This window comes from Trichosurus vulpecula, chromosome 5 (assembly GCF_011100635.1).
Source record: "Trichosurus vulpecula isolate mTriVul1 chromosome 5, mTriVul1.pri, whole genome shotgun sequence".
Taxonomy (NCBI): Eukaryota; Metazoa; Chordata; class Mammalia; order Diprotodontia; family Phalangeridae; genus Trichosurus; species Trichosurus vulpecula.
In genome coordinates this window covers 308150262-308173024 of record NC_050577.1, presented here as the reverse complement: position 1 = coordinate 308173024, position 22763 = coordinate 308150262, and the positions used below count along the sequence as shown (strand labels likewise).

Genomic DNA, 22763 nt, shown 5'->3' with positions numbered 1-22763 from the left:
GCTTGTGTTCGGGGTAGCCAGACTCCGCTTGTGGGCTTCTGCCTGTCTCATTTCTTTTCCGTCTTGCTGTCCTTGGTGTCTGGTCTCAGAAAATGCCTGGGGGCTTGTGCTTTTAAAATGTGAACTTAGAAGCATACCCGTAACTGATGCCCTTTTCTTCTCTCATAAGGGTTACCTCCCTGCGAATGTGGATCGGAGAGAAGGCACCCTGCGGAGAAAGCAGAAAGAGTATTTTGCTTTTATTGACCAATATTATGATTCTCGGAATGATGAAGCTCACCAGGACACCTACAGACAGGTGAGAGCCGTTCGGAGCTGTCTTTTCTCTGTGGCTTGTGGTCAGATGTCTCTGCATCCCACCTCACTCTTTAAATGGTAGCCAAGTTTGCCATCACCTCAGTGAGCATTTTCTCCATTTGCATCTCTGCCTTCACTTACTCTGTCCTTGTTCCTTCCTCGGTAAACAGTTCCCTCCAGATCAGGTAATAGTTTCCACTGAAGAACCAGACCACCTTCTGTTCCCCAAACATATCTTTTATTTTCCCTCCTCTGCACCTTTGCCTGGGCTGGTTCCCGTTCCTGATGAGTCTTTCTTCCCCATCTTAGCCTGCTGAATTCCTTCCCGTCCTTTAAAATCTAATTCAGATGCTACCTCCCACCCTGTATGTGTGAGGCCTTCCCTCTTGCTCCCCTCACCACAGATTTGGTCTATAGAGGATGTTGGGAGGACTGTTTTTCAGGGTCCCTGCTCCAGGAATGGGCAGCCTGGGCAGCCTTGGAGGCTGTCCGTTGGCTTGAAGTCCATTTTTCTGCCTTGAAGCTACTTTGCCTCAGCTTCAGGCCCTGGTCAGTGTCTCTTAGTAATCTCTCTTGACGGCCTGTCTCAAGGCTTTGCCCACCCAGGGCACGTGAGGCCCTTTGGTCTCTATGTCCTCTCTGCCACAGGCTCTGCCCTGAACATAGTGGGCCCTCAAAAATTCTTGTTGCTTTGAATCAAATGGAATTAGCCTGGTGGTTTCTCTCTAGTGCATTAGGCACCTGGCTCTCTGCCAAGGCCCAGGACTCTGCCCACCATTGATGTTGGCAGCCATTGAAAGTGCCTTCTGTACCCTGTGCCCTCAGAAACATGAGCAAGATGGCTCCTTTTAAAGAAAAAGTGTTTTTTTTTTTGTTGTTGGTGTTCTTACATCATCATAGTAGCTCCTTCCCAGAAAGGGGGGTGTGAGGCGCAACCTCCGGCTTGTTTACATTTGCCTTTCTCTTTCACACTCGTTATCTGGTGCACTCTTTGTGGTTGTGGATACTTTGTAATTCTGTGTATATCCTTTTACCATTTATTTATTGAGAAATGGCTCTTAGTCTTTTATGCATATATATTTATATTATTGTTTATCTTGGATATCTTGGATACCAAACCCTTGTCAGAGAGTTTTGATTCAAAGATTTTTTCTCATTTCACCACTTCCTTTCTTATTCAGGCACATTAATTTTGTCTGCGTGGAAGATTTTTTTTTTTTTTGGAGCTGACCCTGTTCTCACTGGTTGTCTTCCTCTCATCCCTGATCCCCGTTTCGTGTTTGATGTGCCCCTTACTTTCCTCTCCTTCAGCTAGCCCTGTTTCTTAGTTTTAAAATTTCCTTTATTTTTGCGCCCCATTCCAAAAAGGATTTCCCTCGCTCTGGTCATTATCTACTTTCTCTTTCTGTTTACTTTAGACCCTCATTCTCCGATTCATAACCTCTATAACTATCTGTATCTATGATTATCTTTTCTTTGTATTCTTAATGCTATTCAAGGTATCCACTCTCGGGTCTCCCTTCTAGGTGCAACATTTAAAAAGTTTCGAGAGATGTAATTTCTGGGTAATTTAATCATTTTGTTAGTAATGCCAGCATGTTTATTAATAAGATGATGGTCATTTGGCCATCATTCGACCAAAGACCATCCTGGCGGTGGGCTCACAGCTCATATGCTGATTCATCGGAAGAGGGCTGTTTCCACGGGTGGTTAACAGTTAATGAGAGAATATCACAGTGAGGGGCTAGACCTGACCTTTGATCATGTCATTTACTTCCAAGTTACCCCCAACCTTGGGCAGTCTATCCAAGGAATTTGTTCCCACCCGGAACACAATGGGTGTTCACATGGGTGGGGTCTGAGCGAGAAAGTTAGACTGAACTTTAAAATCAGGGCTTTAGAAAAAGAGGACATCTCCCAAATCATTGGTTATTGATAATTCCTTCTCTTATAGGTGCTTTCTGCCCCTGCCTTGTGGGGCTTGCCCCGGGGCTCCCCCTTTCCAGAACAATGCCTCTTTTTGTTATTATTGGCAGTAATAGTAGCATTTATATAGCGCCTACTGTGTGCCAGGCACTGTGCTAAGTGCTTTACAAATATGGTCTCATTTCATCCTCACAGCAGCTCTGGGAGGGAGGTGCTATCATGAGCCCCATTTTATGGGTGAAGAAACTGAAGCAAACAGGGTGAAGTGACTTGTCCAGGGTCACACAGGCAGGCATTGTCTGAGGCCAGATTTGAGCTCAGATCTTCCTGATTCCAGGCTTGGTGCGCTATCCACTGTGCTACCTAACACTCCCCCATAGTGAGATCTCTCCCCACCTCTGTCTACATCTTGTCTTGGTAACCATTTTTCTTCCCCTTCTACGTCAGCCTGGAAATTTCTTCCCTGTGTCCCTATTCTCCCACTCCTCCAGGTGCCAGCTGTCCATCTGATCTCTCCTTTTTCCTCTCTCATACACATAGAGAGAAGTCTCTAACTGGTTTCTCTGTTGTCTCTCCTCCTGCATTTTTGTGGTTCAGAGTGTTTGAGTGACAAATAATCTCTTCAGTTCTGGAAAAAATGTTTCCAACTCTTCTTTATTATTGAGCATCTATCTTTTGTCCTGGGTGGTTAAGCTCAGATTAGCAGAATAGGTCACCCTGGGCTTTATGCTGTGCTCTTTGGAACACAATAGTCCATTCTCTCCTCTCTTTTATAGTGGATATGGAGTAGTCTTGTGTTATTCAGGTGTCCTTTCCTTGTCTTCCTCCTGATGGCTCACAGTACTTATTTCTAAATTGAGTTGTTAAATTGAACCACCCACCATGTGCCTTGGAGTTTGTACCTTTGGGTTTTTCTCTGGAGGTGATCTGTCAGTTCTTTCCATTAGAATTCTGGGCAGTTCTCCTGTTATTTCCTTCATAACGATGTTGATCTTGTTCTTCTGGGAGACCTCAGATCCTTAGGTTATCTCTGTATATTCCGCCTTTGAGATCTGTATGTTTTACTTGCACAGTGACTGCATTTTCCTTTAATGTTCTTATTTTTTCCTTCTCTTCTCCCAGGTTTTCCTCCACCTCTGTGTGTTTGCATTCCCCATCTGTTGTTCTCTTTTGTTTCTTTGGTGAGGCTTGCCATTGTGGGTTCCAGCTTTTCTATTCCATTCATTATTTTTGCTGTCCAAGCCATAAGTTGTGCTCTCATAAGTCTCATTTCTCTTTTAAACTGCTCAGGAACAATGTATTATGGTTTCATGCTCGCCTCACATTGCACACAGCCTTCTGTCTTGTCAAATGTTGGGTCATTCTCCTTTGTTTCATGGTATTCATGGATGCCTGAACTTGTCTCTAGAATTGGAGGCTGTATTTCCTTCTGCGGTTCTGTTTTTCCTACGGATTTATCTGTTTATGTTCAAGGGATATATAGCTCTGAGGGGCTACAGTGTGCTCTTCCTACAGGAGTTCTTACGTGGAGCTGATCGGTGATCTTCCCAATCCTTGAAGGGCTTCTGAACTGGAGCATTCTTAGAAGACAGGGCTCTCTCTCCCACCTTAGACTTGACTCTGGGCCCTCAACTCTGTGGTGAGCGGGGGCTGTGGGAGTGACCTTCTCAGGGTCAAGGGCACATTCAGGAGGGTAAATGAACTCTTCTTGGGCCCCAGGCATAGACCTGGGAAAATGACTTTGCTTTGTTCAGCCCAGAAAGAGTTGATTCCCTGGGTAGAGATGAGTACTGTGTATTTATACTCTACTAGGAACTTTGGGGGGGGGGGGGGAGAATGTAGACTCCATATGATTTTGTTACTTTGTTTAATATAAAATGAGTTCAGTTATGGTTTCTTGAGTAGTCGTTTGACAGACGGTGTGCATAATGAGAAGAATATTTAAATTTGATTTACACTTCTCAAAAGCTCATTCTGCATTGTGTTAGACTAGCATTTCATGGACTCACTGTAATTGTCATTCACTGTCTGCTTTGCGGAAATGAAAAATTGGTTCTGCTCCTATTAAAGAAAAAGTCATGTTTTCAGTTGGCGTGCTTTGTTCCTCCCTTGTGTTTCAAGGGTAAACTTTTTATTCTGCTGAGCTGGTGAATTATTGCCAACAAACCTGTTTTAGAAATTCTGCCCAGACTTCTTGTTTTGTATACTTCAGTACAGTCAAGTCGCTTAATAAATGTTGGTTGATTGATTGATTCTCTTCCTGTTACTTGGTTGCTTTGGTCCTGTTTGTATCTGGATCTAAGGACTGAAGATACAGCATACTGGGCTGCCCAGCCAACATGCCCTTTGTGGTTCTTTAATTCCTCAGAGAAAAACACAAAGTGCTCTCACTTTCAAGGCCTAGAGACTCCCCCAGAAAGGACCTCCCAGTTTGTGTGGAAAGAAGTGCTAACAACTCGTCATTGTATTAGAAAACACATCCAGAGTTTGGGTGAGTTTTCAACCTTTTCCTCGGGTCACTCTTATTGAAGTAGGGATCTGCAGCCAGTCAGCGAGACCTCTTTGAAAAATGTAATAATCTAAATATTCGGATGGATCTCTTACAGGAAAATTAAGTGTAGGAAACATAAAACTTTATTCAGCTACGACAAAGGGTAATAAAGGACATTTCAGTTCCATATTATGGATAATGAGTGAAAATATTTCCAAATTGTTAACTTTTTGCTTTTAGACTACAAAGTGTTTTTTCTCCCCAGCTGGCCTCTCAGACTCCTAGAATTACCCATTTGGCTGGTTTGGCCTCTCGAAGAGAGGTGAGGCTCATCAGGTCCAGTGTGGGAGTCAGCACGGCCTCCTTCCTTTTCCTGGCCTTGGAGCTGCCCCACCCCATCCTTTTTCTCCTTTGTCTCCGGGGACTCTTATAGTGTCACTTCTTCCCCGTCCCCATGGCCATAATCCCAGATGAAGTTCTAGGAGCATGTGCCTTCTTGTACCCATTCTCCTCCTCTAATCTGTCTTCCAAAATGTCCAGGTTTACTTTTTTTTTATGGTTCCAGACCCATGATTTTAGCAATGTAGGGGATTTCCAGTATGGAAACTCCCTCCATTGGTGCATGCCAGCTGCTTGTCTGGCCCTCGCTGTGCTGAGTTGTCAGGGACTTAGAGAGATTAAGGGACTTGCTTGTGGTTACAGGGGAGCCATGTTTCAGAAGCAGCTCTTGAACCCAGGCCTTCCTGCGGAAGGCTGAATGAGCCTGCTTTCTTTGCTTCCTTTTCTCATGCTCCTTCTCTCCACATTAGTCCTTAATACCACTTTGATCATATATCCCTTTTATACCAAATCTTAGTCCTGTCAGATGCAGTCCAGGCTCTCTCCTGAGATTTCTGAGGTCCTGTCTAATCTGGACCCAGCTTCTCTTTTATGGGATTATAGAGCATAGATCTGGAAAAGGGTCTTTGAAGGATCACCTTGCTAAGCCACGTGTGATACCTGCTTTCTAACACATTGGAGGGTAACGTTGGGGTGACTTAGTCACAGTCACTTCTCCTGCATCATACCGAACTGCAACTGAAAACAGTTGGGCCATTTTGTGTCTGTCTGCCTCATTACGGTTCCAGCAAAACTCAACTGTTCCTAACCTTCGGCTGATTGCCTGGTGTGACATAAAACTTGGAGTTGTTTTAATCATCATTTCTCTTGTTGTTGGCAGTTTGGAACATATTTCCATGTGATCATTTGGAGTTTGTAATTTTTATTTGGAAAGCTCTTTGATGCTCTTTGACCTGTTGGCAAATGCCTCTTGGTGTTATGTGTTTGTATCAATCACTTCTCCTTATTTGTTTGATACCAAACTGTTAGTGCTGCTTTAGGATGAAAATATTTTTTCCTGCTCTATGATTTCTTTCCTAATTATGCCTTCATTAGTCATTGAAAGCTTTTTAATGTCCTATAGTCAAAATTGTCTTTTTTTTTTATTTGTGATCTTTTCTGTTCCACATGAAAGGTTCCTGTTCTCACCTTCTGTTAATTTTTTTTTTTACAGTATAATCTTTTGTAATTAGGTTGTAGACCAATTTTGAATTTTTTGTGGTATGTGATATAAGCTGTGGGTCTGATCCTAATTTTTGCCCTGGAGGTTTCCCATTTCCCCATTAGTTATTGTCAAAAAGGGAACAGTCCGGTATCTTCAGAGTTATATGTGGATGGGGGTTAGGGCCTCTTTACAACAAGTCAGTTTGTATCAGAGATCAGGTGGATGTGAGATGGTTCATGTGGAAACACTGAAATGTCCATTTTGTTTTTTACTACTCTGAGCTAAGCTGTTGTTTGGGAGAGAGACTTCGACCTGGGACTTCTCACACAGGAAGAAAACAAAGCAGGTGAAGACTCACCTGAAGGATGAATGAATGGAAAAGCCTTTATTGAGCCCCTGCTGTTTTCTGCTTTGGCTGTTTGTCCTTCATTCTCCAAGAGGACCATGACATCAGGGAGGTGATGCCATGACATGTGGGTGAACTGGATTTAAGTGAGGCAGGGCTGTGCAAAGTCACCAGCCTCACTTTATTCTCTGGAGCCATCTGAGTCCAGTGGCCAGACATAGATCTGGATGACTGAAGGTGACCCCAGTGCAGTGAGAAACCTTGGCCTTTTCAAGCTAAGGTCTTTAAGAGGTCTCAGTTTGAGGCAGTGCCCATTCAGTGATTAAGGCTTAACAAAATGAGGCAAAGAATGACCTCTTAAAAAAAATAGATCTGGGTGGGGAAGACCCTCGGAGTTTCTGGGCCAAAAAGAAAGAATTGTTACTTATATTCATTCTGAGCCAATCAGGGCCCAAACAGTGACCAAGTAGGGCATGGTCTAGGACCAGAGTGATTTGGGGTTAAGGCTGGTCTTGAAGAGAAAAAACAAAATCAAAAAGTTTCAGAGATTGAAATTTATGGTCCTTTTGGGCAGAGCACTGGCAAGTAAGAGTTAAAGACCTTAGCTTGAAAAGGCCAAGGTCTCCCACTGCATCAGAGCCATCTCCAGTCGTCCTGATTCATATCTTGCCACTAGACCCAGATGGCTCTGGAGGAGAAAGTGAGGCTGGTGACTCTGCATAGCCCTCCCTCACTTAAATTCAATTCACTTGTATGTCACGGCATCACCTCCCTGATGTCATGGTCCTCTTCAAGAAGGAAAGACAACTAGCAACCTCTGTGAGTAGAGAAGGAGCTGCCCACTAGGGACCAGACTTCCAGGTGGGCAACACAGCTTCCTCTCCTTCTTCCTCTCCTTCTTTTCTTTCTTCTCTCTCCACTTAGGATATTATTTTTTTTAAAAACTGTGCAAATTGCCAAGGATGCAAATAGAAGAAGGCAGACGGTCCAGGTTCTCCTGGAGTTTACCCTCTGTTTGGGGGAGACAGCACATACAAAGGGAATTGGTGATTGAGAGAAGCCCTTCTAAAACTTCCAGCCCAGGTGTGATTGTCTGAGAGAGTGGCCATAGCCCCAGGAAACTCTTGGTGTTTCCTGCTTCCCCCAAGGGAGATCCCCCTTGGCCCTCTTCTTTGGGAAGGAGGGTGACCCGGCCAACTGTATTCAGCGGGAACAGGTCGAAGCTTGCTTTCCATCTCCCCACCTCTGTGTGTTTTGACTCTCCTCTTTGGCCATGCTCATTTTATTCTTTCCTGGTCCAAACAGAATTCTCCTTGACCGAGAATACTGAGAAGAGAGAGTAGTCTTCTCCTTGTGGCCTGGCACTGCCCCCTCCCCCATCCTCTTCTTCCTCCAGCCTAATGACAATTCCTCCTTTTCCTTGGCCCCCACAGTCCTTGTCAGCCCTGGAAGATGTCCTTGCAGGCTTGGCTTACCGTTTTAATAATTGCCATGATTTTCCCATGCATGTGTGTGTGTGTGTGTGTGTGTGTATGTCCTCCTAAAATCTGAGTTGATTCATGAGTTTTCTTGGAGTTACACTAGTTTCTTAAGACAGCCTTTCCTTTTTCTTCCTCTTTGGCCTCATCTGTTCCCCCTTGTGTCTCAGAATCTTATTTTCCATAGGTCCTTGTCTCTCTTGGGTGGACTTAGCTTATAAGATTTCAGGACATTAGCTGTACCTGGCCCTTTTCTTCATCTTCTGAGGTGTGTCCTCCCCAGATCTGCAGTGCGTGTGAGATGAGGCCTGGCTCTGTCACAAGAGCTAAGTTGGGCGCTGACTCGCCCTCAGTCTTGCCCTCGTTTCCCTGCCGGCAGTGACCTAGCGCTTCTGGACTTGTTGTTTGTGTCTGTATACCTTGGAAAAGGAAATTGTGATGAAAAGAAGTCGGGGCTCTGCTCCCTTTCTTCCTGGCTCCTGATGAGATCAAGCAACTGTCCAGAGGCCTGAGATCCCCCTTCTGTCAGGACTTTCGATCCCCCTCTGTGATCCCTAGGCCATGGCATCAGTCTTGCTACATCTTGTCTAATTCCTCCCTCTGTCCAGGTGGTCTGTTGTCTATTGTGCAGTCGCTCGTGTTTTTCCCTCTGCATCAAACATGGCCTGTGTGCCAGTGTTTCCTCTCCCGAGCCTCATGGGGGTCTGTCTTCATAATGTGAAGCGCTGCTCCGCCTCCCCTTGGTCAGTTCTGTTCTTTTGGAGTCAGTCACACTTGTCCAGTGCCATACTCCAAGCACAGGCTCCATCACCCCACGTCCCAGTATCACTCATGTGGTCTGACTTTCCGATTCATACTTTTTATTCACCATTTTTTGTGCATTTTTCTGTCATGTTGTAGACCACGTGTCTTTTCCTTATATATGGCTTTGTTCTTATGGTGGCCTCCCCTCTTCTTGTCACAACGTGGTGCCAAGCCCTATGATTGGCACTTTGGACTTTCCACCTGAGCTGGCCTGGGGAGGCAGTAGGAGTCTAGTTATCAGCAAATGCCGTCAGTTAATTGTCCGTAATTACCCAACCTGTGGAAAAGATCTCTTCAATCAGTGGACCAATTGGTAAACATTTATTGGGTGACAGGCCCTGTGCTGGGCACTGGGGTACAAAGACAAAAGCCAAACTCCGTCCTTAAGTGTCTTACTGTTTCTTTGGGGAGATGAGGGAGGGTTCATATCATCATCGGCTTAGAGGTAGGAGGCCGTCTCAACTAACTCCAGCTCAGCTGATCCAGTCTGCCAGGATCCCAGTGAACAGCCGTCCCAGCGTGTAGCCTAGCTGGTGTTTGGCTTGACCTTTGAAGGATGGAGAGTAATTGAGGAAGCTAGGAGAGGGCATTTGGGGCCTGAGGAAGAGTGTGGGAGGGCTGGCCCTGAGAGCGCGCCGGGGGCCCCCCGGGCTGAGGCTGTCAGAGCCCCTCCTTGTCGACAAAGCGCCTGAAACGGCAAGTCCACCCACGTCACAGACGAGGCCCTGTCACATCATTTTTCTTCTTAATGTGCCGCACGGCAAATTAAATCGCTCACTTCCAGGAGAGAGCAGAGTAATGAACAGAGTCAATTCTTTTCTGTGTTTTAGTGCCCAATGGGATTTTATTATTATCTTTTCAGAGGCACTTTTGGAAATTTCCAATCACCCTGAAGAGTTCAGGAGCCTCATAAAACCTCCTTGGCACTTTCTCTATTAAACAGTTGGTCAAAAATATTAGACTTTTCTTGAGTAGATTTCTGTGACACATGTAGCTCGTTAATCTTTCTAAAAGTTGAGAGTAAAAATAACTTCTCAGATTAAAAGTGCAGGGGGGCATTTGGGGGCAGGCAGCATGTAATGAATCCTGTTATTTGGACATGCTTAATTGGGTGTTAACTGTGGGGATGGCAGTGGGCTGTGTTTTAAGGCCGTTTAAGTCAGTTATCTTTTCCTCATAATGACAGCCCTGCGTGGTTAACTGCCAGAGTATGCGGCTGTCTTGGTGCCAGTGTGGTGGGGGTGTGTGTGTGTGTGTCTGTCAGTCAGTCAAATGGGGCGGGGGCAGACGTCGGACGGCCTCGTCTGGGGTGGGAGATGCTGGGCACCGAGCCCACGGCTGGGCCTTTGCTCGTTTTCATTGGGGTGAGTCAAACTAATGAAAAGAATGACCCTACAACCCTGACAGTTTTACTTCGTCTCTTTACGCATTCTCTAAGCTAAGAGAGAAACAGGCCCCTTTAGAAACATGTTTCAATGACCCATGACTGCTTCTTTCTTCTCTTCGGTCCTCTTTGGTTTGTCTCTCTCCAGTCTCTCCTCTGGTGGTGTCCCAATGGCTTCTGGGTGCATGTCCCCCCATTGTCTGAGACAGAGCCCACGTCTTCCTCCCAGCCAGTGCCCCCAACTGCATGATTTCATGTGATTGATTGATTGAAAAAATGATTAAGTGCTCCTCCTGTACCAGGTACTGGACTCGGGGCTGCAGATACAAAGTAAAGACAAAAAGCAGTCGATACCTCCCTGTGCTCCCAGAACGGTCACTCTGACCTTGCCCTCACCCCCTGCCTCCTTTAAAATCTCTTCGATCATCCTTTACTTTCCTCCCAGTAGAGATGAAGCTGAAGGTGGTGGCGATGAAGAACACGAACCTTGACGTCAGGGAGGGGACTGATTTGGCATTTAAAGCAAAAACAGTGTTAGGGCCATTGACATTCAAGAGAGCCAAGGCCGGGCAGGGGAGCCAAGGACAGTCAAGACTTTTCGAGCAATATTGGGGAAAAGAGGAGACATGAGCAAACCTCCCATGGCTCCCCTGTCCCCACCCTCAGCTGAGAGCGTTGCCTCCTGTTTGTGTGTCGTGAGCTCCCTCTTCTCTCCTCTTCCTTACCTCCTGGCACTTAGGTGCCCTCTGCCCCTTTCGTCCTTCACCCCCATCTCACATGATGAGGTGGCCTGACTCTGGACCAAGCTGACCTCGTGGTGTGCTTGAGCATCCCCTTCCACCCCATCTCCTCCAACAGATCCCTTTCTGTCCTCCCCCCTCTCACTCAGACTTCCTGTCTATTGGCTCCTTCCGTACTCCCTACAAACACGCCCCATCCTCCAAAAAACTTGCTTGCCAATTCTCCTCTTCTTTTTCCTCTGCCCTTTTTGGCCAACCTCCTAGAAAAGGCGTCTACAATTACTCTCCTGTCACTCTCTTTCTAGCCCCATATCATTCCACAAAACTGTTCCCTCCCAAGTGATCAGCAATCTCCTAATGACCTTTTTTTCCTCCTCTTTCTCCTTGACCTCTCTGCAGCCTCAGGACACTGGATCGCTGTTTCCTCCTTGATCCCCTCTTCTGTCTAGGTTTTCAGGACACCACTTTCCTGGTTATCAGACCCTCCTGGGCCCCCTTCTCTTCTCCCTCACTTGGTGATCCCATCAGCTCCCATCTCTGTATTGGTGATTCTCAGATCTTCCTGTCCTATGCTAACCTCTCTTCTGACCTCCAGTCTCATCAGACACCTCAGACCAGTAGACATCTTAAGCTCAACATGTCAGAAACGGAACTCAGGACCTATTTGGCTCTCAGCCTCAGCCCTCCTGCCTTTTCAGTCTTCCTGTTCCTCACTCCCCCTTCAGTCTAGTGAGCTTGGCCTTGTGCTGTTGCACAGACGGGCCTCTCTGTGTTTTAGCTCCCGACATTCTCTCTGGCTGTATGTTCCCAGATCTCCTCTTCACTGCCTGGCTTTCCTTCAGTCTTGCCTAAAATCCTACCTTTCACAGGAAGCCTTTTCTAATTCCTCCTCGTTCTGGTGCCTTCCCTCTTGATTCTTTCTCATTTCTCTGCAGCTCATTTGTATGTATTTGTTGTCTTGTTGTCTTCCCCATTAGATCGTTAGCTCCTTGAGGGCAGGGGCTGTCTTTTGCCTCTTTTTATCCCCATGGTGGCAGGTGCTTAATCAGCCTTGATTGAATGATTCATTGGCCTGCCAGAATTTTTGTCTCCATGGCTCACTGCTATTTGCTTGTCTTCCAGACTTTTACACTCGAGGTGATTTGTGAATGCCTCCTTCTACTTGTTTTTTTAGAGTTCCATTTTGGAGTTCTTCAGGGCTGCTTACTTCAAACAGTGTGTCTGTAGCATCTGACCTATTTTTTGACTTCTGAAATTGCATTTTACTTTGCCCTAAGATGGATTCATTTCCATCCCCTGCAATGCTAAATTTGAATCAACATGTATTTAGCGAAGTGTCTGCCTACTATGTGCAAGCCTACGTTTGGAGTGGGAGGGAGTTAGTGTAGGTGATCTCTCAAGTCTGTGCCAGATAAGTCTCTTAACCTCTGAGAGGATGTTACTCCTGGCTTTGAAACATCTCTCCTGAACAGGATGGCCCCGTTTCCCAGCTTTGCAGGTATGCTGTTAGTTCCCTTCAGTTTGTAGGAAGTACGGGTATCATCTCTGACTAAGCTGTGACCTTTCCACCTTGGCCTCGGGCTGCCCTTTGGCCTCACTGGCCATTATTCCCTGTCCTGGCCTCTGATGTCCAGCCAGACTGGCCTTTCCTGCTCCACCACCTTCCATCCCCCAAGGCCCTCTCTCTTCCCTCCCTTCCTCAGGAGGAATCTCAGGCTCCCATTTCTGGTCCCTCCCAGACTATAGTGGGCATTCATTTGAATTTCTTCCCTTTGTATTTATGCTATCTCTGCGTACTTAGAGATATACTTTTTGTCTCCCCTATTAAAACGTAGACTCTTTGTAAGCAGGGATTATTTCATTCTTTGTTTTACTATCTTGAATGCCTAGGACAGTGCCTGGCACTTACTGAATGCTTTTTGGTTGATTCTGCTGCTATATCAGGACTTAACCCCTCACTGGGCCGTGGTTGTATAGTCTGTCTTTCCATCTGCCCCCATAGCCCAGGCTGTTTTGAACCCATCCAGTCTGCATACGTGCTCCCAAGGCTTTAAACGTGATGGAAGTCACCAACTTTGTTCCCTTCTCCCCTGGTGCTGCCTTCTCAGGTCCTCTGAGCCTCACCATCTCCTGTGCCTGTACATCTCCCATGCTCTCCCCCTCCTCTTGCCTCTTCTCCTTCACTACTTTCATCTGGCCTATTATACCCTAAAGATCTATGGGCCTTAGCCTCCATTCTGCTGCTACACTCTTAGGGCCCTGGGACTTTCCATTGGTCGTGTAGCTGAAATTCTTTTTAATTTATTTTTTATTTTTTATTTACAATACTCAGTTCCACAAGTTTTTGAGTTCCAGATTTTCTCCCCCTCCCTCTGTCCTCTCTCCCCCCCAAGGACAGCATGTAATCTGATATAGGTTATGCATATACCTTCGCATTAAACGTACTTACACCATAGTCAAGTTGTAAAGAAGAATTATGACCAATGGAATGAATCATGAGAAAAGAGAAACAAAACGAGAGAGAGAGGGAGAGGGAGAGGGAGAGCAAATAGTTGCCCTCAATCTGCATTCAGACTCTGTAATTCTTTCTCTGGATGTGAATCACTTTTTCCATCGTGAGTCTTTTGGAACCATCTTAGAACCTTGTGTTGCTGAGAAGAGCCAAGTCTATCAAAGCTCGTCATCACAGATACCGTGTGTCTGTAACCATGTATAACATTCTCTTGGCTCTGCTCCCCTCGCTCAGTAGCTCAAGTTTTAAAAGGTTGTCTCCTCCAGTCAGAGTCTGGACTCCTTGAAGACAGGGCCTAGCTCACTTTTTCTCTTTCTGTCCCTAGCATTTAGCACTGGGCTGGGCACATGGGAGCACTGGAGAATGTGCTTTCATTCATCCATCCTTTCATTCACTGAGTCCAACCCCATTTGATCCTTACTAATTAGCTCGTAAAGTCGGTAGGTATCATCCTCACAGTTTTATGGATGAGGAAGCTCACCCAGAGAGTTCTGACTAAGATGTGACCTTTCCACCTTGGCCTTGGGCTGCCCTTTGGCCTCACTGGCCACTATTCCCTGTCCCAGAAGTCACTCCCAGAGAGTGACTTACTGAAAGTCACATAGTCAGTATGTGGTAGAGGGAGGTCTTGGTTTGAGCACAGACCGAGGACCTGAGTTTCTCAGACTCTGCTTTGTGTCGTGGGACGAACCCAGACATCGGAGTCCTGAGATTTGAGTTCACACTTGTGTTTTGCCCTTTTCTAGTGGTCCGACTCCCCCTTTCTGGGTCTTGGAACTTGGTGTTTGCTTTATCTTCTAACTGTGAGAACCTCACTGTGATTCTCAGGCTGCTTCTCCCCCTCCTGTCTCTTCTCATCTTCGGAGTCAGTGTCCTGCCGGTCATTCACAGGGATTTGCAAACTCTTTTTGAAGAATTTCCTGGATTTTGTAAGGATGTTGAGGGAGAAAAATACTTCCTACTATGGCATGAAAAATTGTCACTACAAAAAACTCCTATGCCATTGTCACACAAGAATTACTCCAGCTCATGTCGGAGGCTGGAAATCAATGTTTACTAATTGCTATGGATTGTGTTATTAAAAGGCCCAAGGCCTGCTCTCCTAATTGGGAAACAACTGTCGCTTTTCCCCTGTATCATCCAGAGAACGGTGTCTGACCATTGTCCAGTCAGACAGGAAGCAGACTTGACAATGACCCATACTTACCGGTGCTTGCCAGGCCTAGTAGGCTCTGTTAGGGGCTGTGGCAGCATGGGGGTATGAAAGACGTGGCCCTGGCCTTCTGGAAATGTGTCCTCTTGTTAACGAGGAAAGCTAACAATTCAATTTAGTCTACACTGGTGAAATGCCTACTGTGTGCATCACACTGTGCTTGTAAGTCTCGGTAGTGTACTGGAAAATTCTCTGGTTTGGGACTCTGGGCTTTCCTGCCCTGCTTTGCTACTTGTTAGCTGCATGGCCCTGGGAAAGTGACTTTACCTTTCTGGTATTTAATTTCCTTTTCTCTAAAGTGAGCTGGCTCAGCTGGTTGCCTGCTAAGTCTCCTTGCAACGACATTTCCTGGTGGCTAGCTGAGGTACAGAGTTCAGAGAAAGCCCTGCCCTTGCCCTTAAGGATGGTTTTAATTTCGTTGGGCCCTGTGACTCTTGGGTAGTCAGTGACACTGATAAAAAAAAAAAAGTGGTGTTATTGTTCAGTTATGTCCAACCCTCTGTGACCGTGTAAGTGGCTTGCCTGAGGTCACATGGCTAATAAGTGTCTGAGGCTGGATTTGAACTCAGGAAAGATGAGTCTTCCTGACCCCCAGCCTGGCACTCTGTTCACTGTGCCACCTAGCTACCCTAATGAAGAAAGTACATGGCCAGAACACCAAGGCCTTGGGTTTCTGTAATACTCTAGGCTTTCTGAAGCACTGCCTTGTAAAACCTCTACAGGATAGCTAGCTATAACACTAGCCCCAGTCCACACATGAGGGGAATAAGGCTTACAGGTAGTTAGTGTCAGAATCGGATCCTGACTCCACGTCCAGGGTTCTTTGTAGAACATCACCTGGCCCCATGTGTAAGTGCAGTGCAGGCCATACAGCAGCATGATTAAAGATACAAAGGACATGAATCATAGGATTGTACTTGTGGGCTGGACTTGGTGCCCCCATAAAAAGTTAGATAAATAAAAGAAACACTGTGGAGAAAGGCTGTGTGTCCCTGAGTAAGTCACTCAGCCTCTCTGTTGTCTAGGAGCTGTAGAACAAGGGCTGATCTGCGTGGGGGCAGCCGGTGCTTAGGAGCCAGGGTGGGCTCATAGGGCAGCACCCTGCAAGCTTTGGATTCTCCTCCCTGGCCTCAGCTGTTATCATCTGGTGGTGGCTTCACCAGCTGCTGGTCGGGGGTCTCCCCAGGTGCTTGGGCAGGAGGGTCCTTCTCCTGGGCAGGGGCCTTTGGGGAGAGTTGTGATTTCCTGTGACCGAACATTCTGGATCCTCCCTTGCCTTGTGACACACTGCTCTGGGGATGCGTTCTCCCCCTGAGAATTTAGTCCGATGGACACTAAAGAGATCATTTTGTACCCTGGTGAAAGGGCAGTGGGTGAGCAGGAGGTAGGCCTTCTTTAGAATGGAGTTGGTGCTCTGTGCCTTTCCCGTGTTTGACCTGTTGGGAGGTGGGGGCCGAGGTGACGGTGCACGAGGTTTTCTTGATGGCAGTTACAAGCAGACTCTGCCTTTGGGAGGCTCCAGGACGTGCCTGATGAGCTAACTCTGCTCTCTTATGTCACCAGATTCACATCGACATCCCTCGCATGAGTCCGGAGACGCTGATACTCCAGCCCAAAGTAACCGAGGTAAGAGCTCTTTGGTGAGACTCGTCGGCGAGGGCCGCGGGCAATCTCACCGCTTTTACATTATTGGACTGAAACAACCGTGATGACAAGAAATGATAACAGCTAACGTTTCTGTGGCGTCTGCTCCGCGCCGGCATATCTCATTTGCCTCTCACAACAATCCTGAGAGGTGGATGCTGTTATTACCCCCTTCTCCAGGTGAGGAAACCGAGGAAGAGAATGGTTAACAGAGCAGGAAGTTTATGAGGGCAAATTTGAACTCGGGCCTTCCTGACTCCAGGTCCGGGGCTCTGTGCATTCTGCTGCCCCTAGCGGCCTCTAATAAACGGGGGACATTCATTACAGTTGGGACGATTCTTTATTAGAATTCAGTCAGATTCTATAGCATTAGACTTTTAAAAAACAGCATCTGTTGAACTGTGGCCCTTTGGAGGTCGTGCTGTATTTCATAATGGTCATGAAGTTCCTGATAGAAGTGTGGAGGGCGTAAGTGCACGGAGCCAGCACTCACAGGACTTGTGGTTTAGTGAGGGCTGTTGGATGCCTGTCTACCTGGGTAAAAAGAAATTAGGATGGGATAAATGTGGAAGAGAAGGAGAAAGTGCTTGAAGATCCCTGGGTTGGGACAAATTAATACCAAAGAGCTTGACTGAGGTTTTATGCAGGTGGGCCATGTTAATAGGCCATGATCAATGGGTAGTTTGACTGTGGTGGAGATGGCGGCCTCGGGGTTTGGGGAAGGTTGGAGAGACTGTAGGGTGGGATGAGGTGTTCTGGTTAGACCACTTTTGGAGGAGCAGAGACTTTGGGGACGATTGTGTGCGATGAGGCTGGGATGGAAGGCTGGCAGGCCCACGGTGGGTGTTCTTGCGGGGCGGTTTGAGAAGTTAGGACACTTTTCTGTTCCTCATGGCAGTGGAGAGCCATTGAAAGGATTTCAGGAGGAGAATGGCACCCCTAGAACACAGCAAGGGCAAGAATTAATCTGACAGTGTTCGTGGGTGAATTAGAATAACTTGATAACATATCAGCAGTTCTATAGGCCTTTGAACCAGTGGAAAGCTGCTTGATGCTGTCACTCCTTTGTGCCAAGCACTGTGCTGGGGATACAAACAGTAAAGTGAGACGGTCCCTGCTGGCCTGGAGCTGGCATTCTAACAGAGAAGACAGCACACACAAGGGAGTGGTGACCAGGGAGTCACCAGTGGTCTGAAGAGTCAAAGCAGAACCAGATAGAGAGAAGCCCATTGATCTACTCTCGCCAGAAGTGAAAGTTCTGTGGATTTGATTGCTGTCCTCCGAGCAGAGGTTGAAGTGGATGGCGCTAGGACTTGCTAATTTGACAGTAATTTAGGAAAACTGGGAAGCAGTTTGCAGACCAACCTCTCGTGGTGTACACCAAGATAAGGTCAATATGAGTGCATGATTTAAACAAAAAGAGTGGTATCATAAGCACATAGAAGAAATTACCTGTCAGATCTACAGATAAGGGAAGCATTCATAACCAAGCAAGAAATCAGAGGGAGTAAAATGGTAAATTTAGATTATGTTAAATCACAAAGCTTTTATATAAACAAAACCATTGCAGCCAAAATTAGATGAAAAGCAGGAAACTGGAAAAAAAATTTAAAGCAATGTTTTGTGATAAAGGCCTCAAGTACATAGGGAACTAAACCAGATTTCTAAAAGGAAGAGCAATTTCTCCATTGATAAATGGTCAGAGGATATGAACAGGGAATTTTCAGAAGAAGACATCAGAGCTGTCAGTAGTCACATGAAAAACACTCTAAATCACTATTGATTAGGGAAATACAAATTAAAACAACTCTGGGGTACCACTTCACATCTATCAGACCGGCTAACGTGACAGAAAAGGAAAATGACATGCTGGAGTGGCTGTGGAAAAATAGATATGCTAACGACTTGTTGGTGGAGTTGTGAACTGGTCCAACAGTTTTGGAGAACACTTTGGAACTACGCCCAAAAGGCTGTGAAGCTGTGTATACTCTTTGACCCAGCAATACTCTTACTAGTTCTGTATTCCGAAGAAAAGGGAAAAGGACCTGTATGTGCAAAATATTTATAGCAGCTCTTTTTGTGGTGGTAAAGAATAGGAAATTGAGGGGATGCCCTGTGCCTCAAGTTGTGGTATATGAATATGATGAGCAGGCAGATTTCAGAAAACCTAGAAAGACTTACATGAACTGATGCTGAGTGAAGTGAGCAGTACCAGGAGGACATTGTATACAGTAGCAGCAACATTGTAACAGTATTCAATTATGGAAGTTCTAGCTGCGCTGATCAAGACAGCAGTAAGACAATTCCAAAGGACCCATGATGAAGAATGCTCTCCACCTCCACAAAGAGGACTGAGGAACTCGGAGTGTAGACTGAAGCAGATTTGTTTTTTGTTTTCTTTATTTTCTTGCCTTTTTTTGGCAGCATGACTAATAATGGGTGTCATATTGTTTGCCTTCTCAGTGGGTGGGGAGGGGCTAGAGGGAAGGAGAGCTTTTGGAACTCAAAATTAAAAAAAGAATGAAAAAAATAAAACAGATAGACAGTTGAAAAGGAGGTCGAAGTGGGGCACCTGGTGGTAGAGGCTGCTTGGCTGTCTCCGCATTCATCAGCATGTTGAGTGGGGGAATGCCTGGTGGAAACGTGGGGGGGGGGGCGGTATTCAGGTCTGCACATCTGCTTCACTTTTATTGTAGGTGTTTCAGCCTAACTTCATCCGGGATCCTGATTTGCTACCCAGGGGGTTGTCTCTCACTCCAGATGTGTCATGTGCAGGTTGGATAAGCATGCCATCCCTGTCTTTACCCAAGCAAGTGACAGATGTGGTATTGGCCTGCAGGGAACCAGGCTCTGGTCCTTGGAGCCCTCCATTGTGGGCCTAGACTATGCCTACAGCTTTTGTCCTGGCCACTCAGCTAGTTTGTCACCTCATTCTGGTGTTGTCTCACCCATCCCTCTATGTTTGGCACACAAGATGAACACATGGAGTTTTGTCCAGCTCCCATATCAGCAGCCGTTCTTTATCTGCTGGTCCAGCGGCTCTAATGTCAGGAGCCAATGGTACTTGCTGATGATCCTCAGTGAGTTCAGCGCAAATACAAGGAGGGAGGGTTTTTGCTATTCCTTATGGTTATTATCACTTGCTCTGGTTTATGGTTCCATCTATGAATATGCTTTTTCTCTCATATGATCCCTTTGTAAAAAGTTCGGAGAAGAGAATGGTCACATTTGAGTGAAAGAACCTTCTTCCTGTAGTGTTGGGCAGAGCAGAGCTCTCATGCTGAGGGTGCTGGGGCTCTATGTCTCCCGTTGGCTGCATGGAGGGTGGGGGCCTGTGCCCCTTCCTCCTCTCGAAGGAATAGCTGGGGAGACGCATGTGCATGATGGCAGGGGGAGCTGGTAACCAGGAATCTCCAGAGAAGCCAGTGAGGCAGGAACTTGGCTGCCATTTTCTCCTTACAACAATGGAAAGGTAGGAGCTCTCAGCTTTCTGGAACTGTGAGCCCAGCTGGGCTTCGATGGTCCCCTCTGGCCCCAGGGCTTGCTTACATTTTGCCCACCCATCACTCATGAGCGTGCCCCCTGAGTCTTGTTCTTCCAGCAGCTTCAATGACGTCCTTTCTGAACGCTTCCATGCTTAGGGTCAAATGATGGCGCGTTTGCAGGGGCTGTGCTTCCTCTTCTCTCAGTTTATCTCCTGTCTCCTGTATGATAATTCTAGCTAATTCCTCATGGGGCTGCATATCTTCTCTAGGTCACAGATTTACTGTAGAAATAATGTCCTCAACACCGATTGGCATCTAGGAGAGACGTGTGGTCCATGCAAGCTGGCAAAGGGTGGTGAGTGAATTATGGGAGTGAAAACTTCTTTATGAGGAAAATGGAATAATGAGAGAGAGGTTGCCTCTCTTAGCAGGGCTCTTGAGGTGCCAGCCCTCTGCCCGGAACCCTGCAGGTTGTTGTTACTGAATGTGGCCTGGACTTTGGTTCGCAAGCAAGGACTTCATGAGCCAAAGTTTAGAATTTGGGCGTTAGGTTTCTATTTCTCATGTAGAATCCTCCTCTCTCCCATCCGTGTCTCCCATGCTGTTGGTGGCCCCATCTTATCATTGCCCTTTCTGGGTGAGGCCGTGGGCTCAGATAGGAGAATGACTCACCAAGGGTCTGGTTGCTTCTCTCGTGTTAGGAATGCACGCAAGGGAGAAATGTGCGAGAAAAATCAGGGACCCGCGAGTGTGTTTTGTTTTCCTCCTTCTGACTCAACACATCCTTTGTAGTGTAGTGCCTTGCTGAATGAGGACACTGAGCTCTTGGGACTCCTGTGTGCCGAGCTTAGTGGGTAGAGGCTTGCTTGATCTGTGGGACCCAACTCCTCTGCCCCCATCTCAGAGGAAAGGCTGCCTTTGGGGGAGCTTGATGGCCTCCCAGTGCCTGAGAGGAGGCCGTTGTAAGGATGGGGCTTCTGGGAGGACTGCCTTCGTGGCCCCGCCCCACCCCTCCTGCCGTCTCTTTCTTTACCCTTTGTGGTTCCCCTTGGCTTTGGTGCTTGTATCCAGCTTCCTGCTCCTGACTGGGCATCTTCATGCCTGCCATGTTTTCTTCACTCCCCAGTCTCCTGTCAGATCTTGTCTCTGATTATGCCAGCTCTCTTAGACCTTTGGAGTTGACAGAGCACCTTCCTCACATGGAGCAGTGTCACTGGGGTCTATTTACAGGTGAAGAGCATGAGAGGCACTAAAGGACTAGGTATGCACAAAGCTCCGCAGCTGATCAGTGATGACTTTTCCCTGGCCACTTTGGCTTTTGGGCTGGCCGTGGGAAGACAGATATTCTCAGACCTGATCTGACTTTTTCATCGTTCTCAAATGAATCATTTTTATACTTAGTGAACACCAGCCTTAGGAAACACTGGTGCCACCCTGGCTAGGACATGAGCTTGCATTTACTAAGGTATTGGTGTTTTGGGCCATTTGAAATTGTACCATGGGCAGAGATGTAGTTAATTCAACAAAACAGATTAGGCGGGGGATGCATAGGCCAAAAACAGAGCTTCCCATTCCCCATTATCCCTCAGGCCCCAGCTCTTCCCTGCCACGCTGGCCCTAGAGGTTCTAGCCACCAGGCCTCCCCTTCTTTTTTTTTTAATTCAGATTTTCTTCTCTTTGTACAATTAATAAACATTTTTTTTCTCTCCCTCTCACCTTCTCCTCCATTTAAAAAAAGGGAAAAAAACCCTGAGAACAAATATACATAATCCAGAAAAACACATTTCCACGTTGGCCCTGCAGAACAAGCGTACCTCTTCCTCCGGATGTACTCCGTCCTCTCTGTCAGGAGCTAAGTGGCCTCTTTCATCTCTGTTGTTCTGGAATCCTGGTTGATGGTTGTGCCCCTCAGTTCTAAGTCTTTCAGAATGGTTCAGCCGTGAAGTCTGATTATTGAATATGTTCTCTTGCTTCTGCTCACTTCCCTCTCCATTGGGCTGTTATAAGTCTTCCCAGACTTCTCTGAAACCATCCCCTTCACCATTTCTTACATCAGCACAGCATTCCAGCACAATCCCACACCATATGTTGTTCAGCCATTGCCCATTTGATGGGCATCCCCTTGGTTTCCAGTTCTTTGTCATCCCCAAAGAGCTGCATATGGATGGATCCTCTCCATCTTCAGACCTTTGGTCTCTTGGGGAGTAGCCTGGCACTGCTATAGTTTTTTCTTCCTCTCTCTTTTTGGGGAGGGTGGCGGGAAAGAAGGAGGGTGGCTTTTAAAAAATGATTCAGTCAATTGTAGTGGATCATTCTGGACACATTGACATGACTTTTTTGGTAATAAAATGTTACTTCCTCAAGATTTAAAGTCTAAAATTAATGAAACCTATTTGTGCTTTGCCGGCCTATCTAGACACCTACTGTTCAGTGATTTGAGGATGGAATAAGGATTGTAAATTAACATAATTTTAATGAGGTGAATGAATTGTTGATACATTTGATTCCCCAACAAATGAAATGGTTGAAGTGTAAATTACAAACTGAACAGGAAATCATTGCTTGTTATATGAGAGCACAGTGCGATTAATTAGGATGGAGCCATGGAACAGGCCCTGAGTGTTTTCTCCTTATTGTAAGTGAATTTGCAGGCCCGTGATCTCCTTTCAGTCTACACTCCAGAATCCTGGCTGTTTGGATGTTTGGATCACCTTCATCAGGTGGTGCTCTGACCTGGCCCTGGGGGGAGAGAGTCTTTAAATCATTTCCCCCAAACCACACGCGTGTTGTGGGTATTGAGCAGTATAGGTGCTGTGGCTTCTCACAGCAGAACTGTGTTTTTGTTGTAACCCCTAAAGGCCCACATAAGGGGTAGCTATTATTACCGTCTTGTTACAGAA

The 22763-nt window shown here is 46.5% G+C and overlaps 1 protein-coding gene across 1 annotated transcript in view; it reads left to right on the top strand.

The window, feature by feature from the left end:
* TBC1D22A (TBC1 domain family member 22A) overlaps positions 1 to 22763 on the top strand; it is a 323593-nt gene that overhangs the window by 73969 nt on the left and 226861 nt on the right. Inside the window, exons 6-7 of the mRNA XM_036761386.1 lie at positions 170 to 298; positions 16298 to 16360. Coding sequence (XP_036617281.1) covers positions 170 to 298; positions 16298 to 16360 — 192 coding nt within the window. The remainder of the gene's footprint in view (positions 1 to 169; positions 299 to 16297; positions 16361 to 22763) is intronic.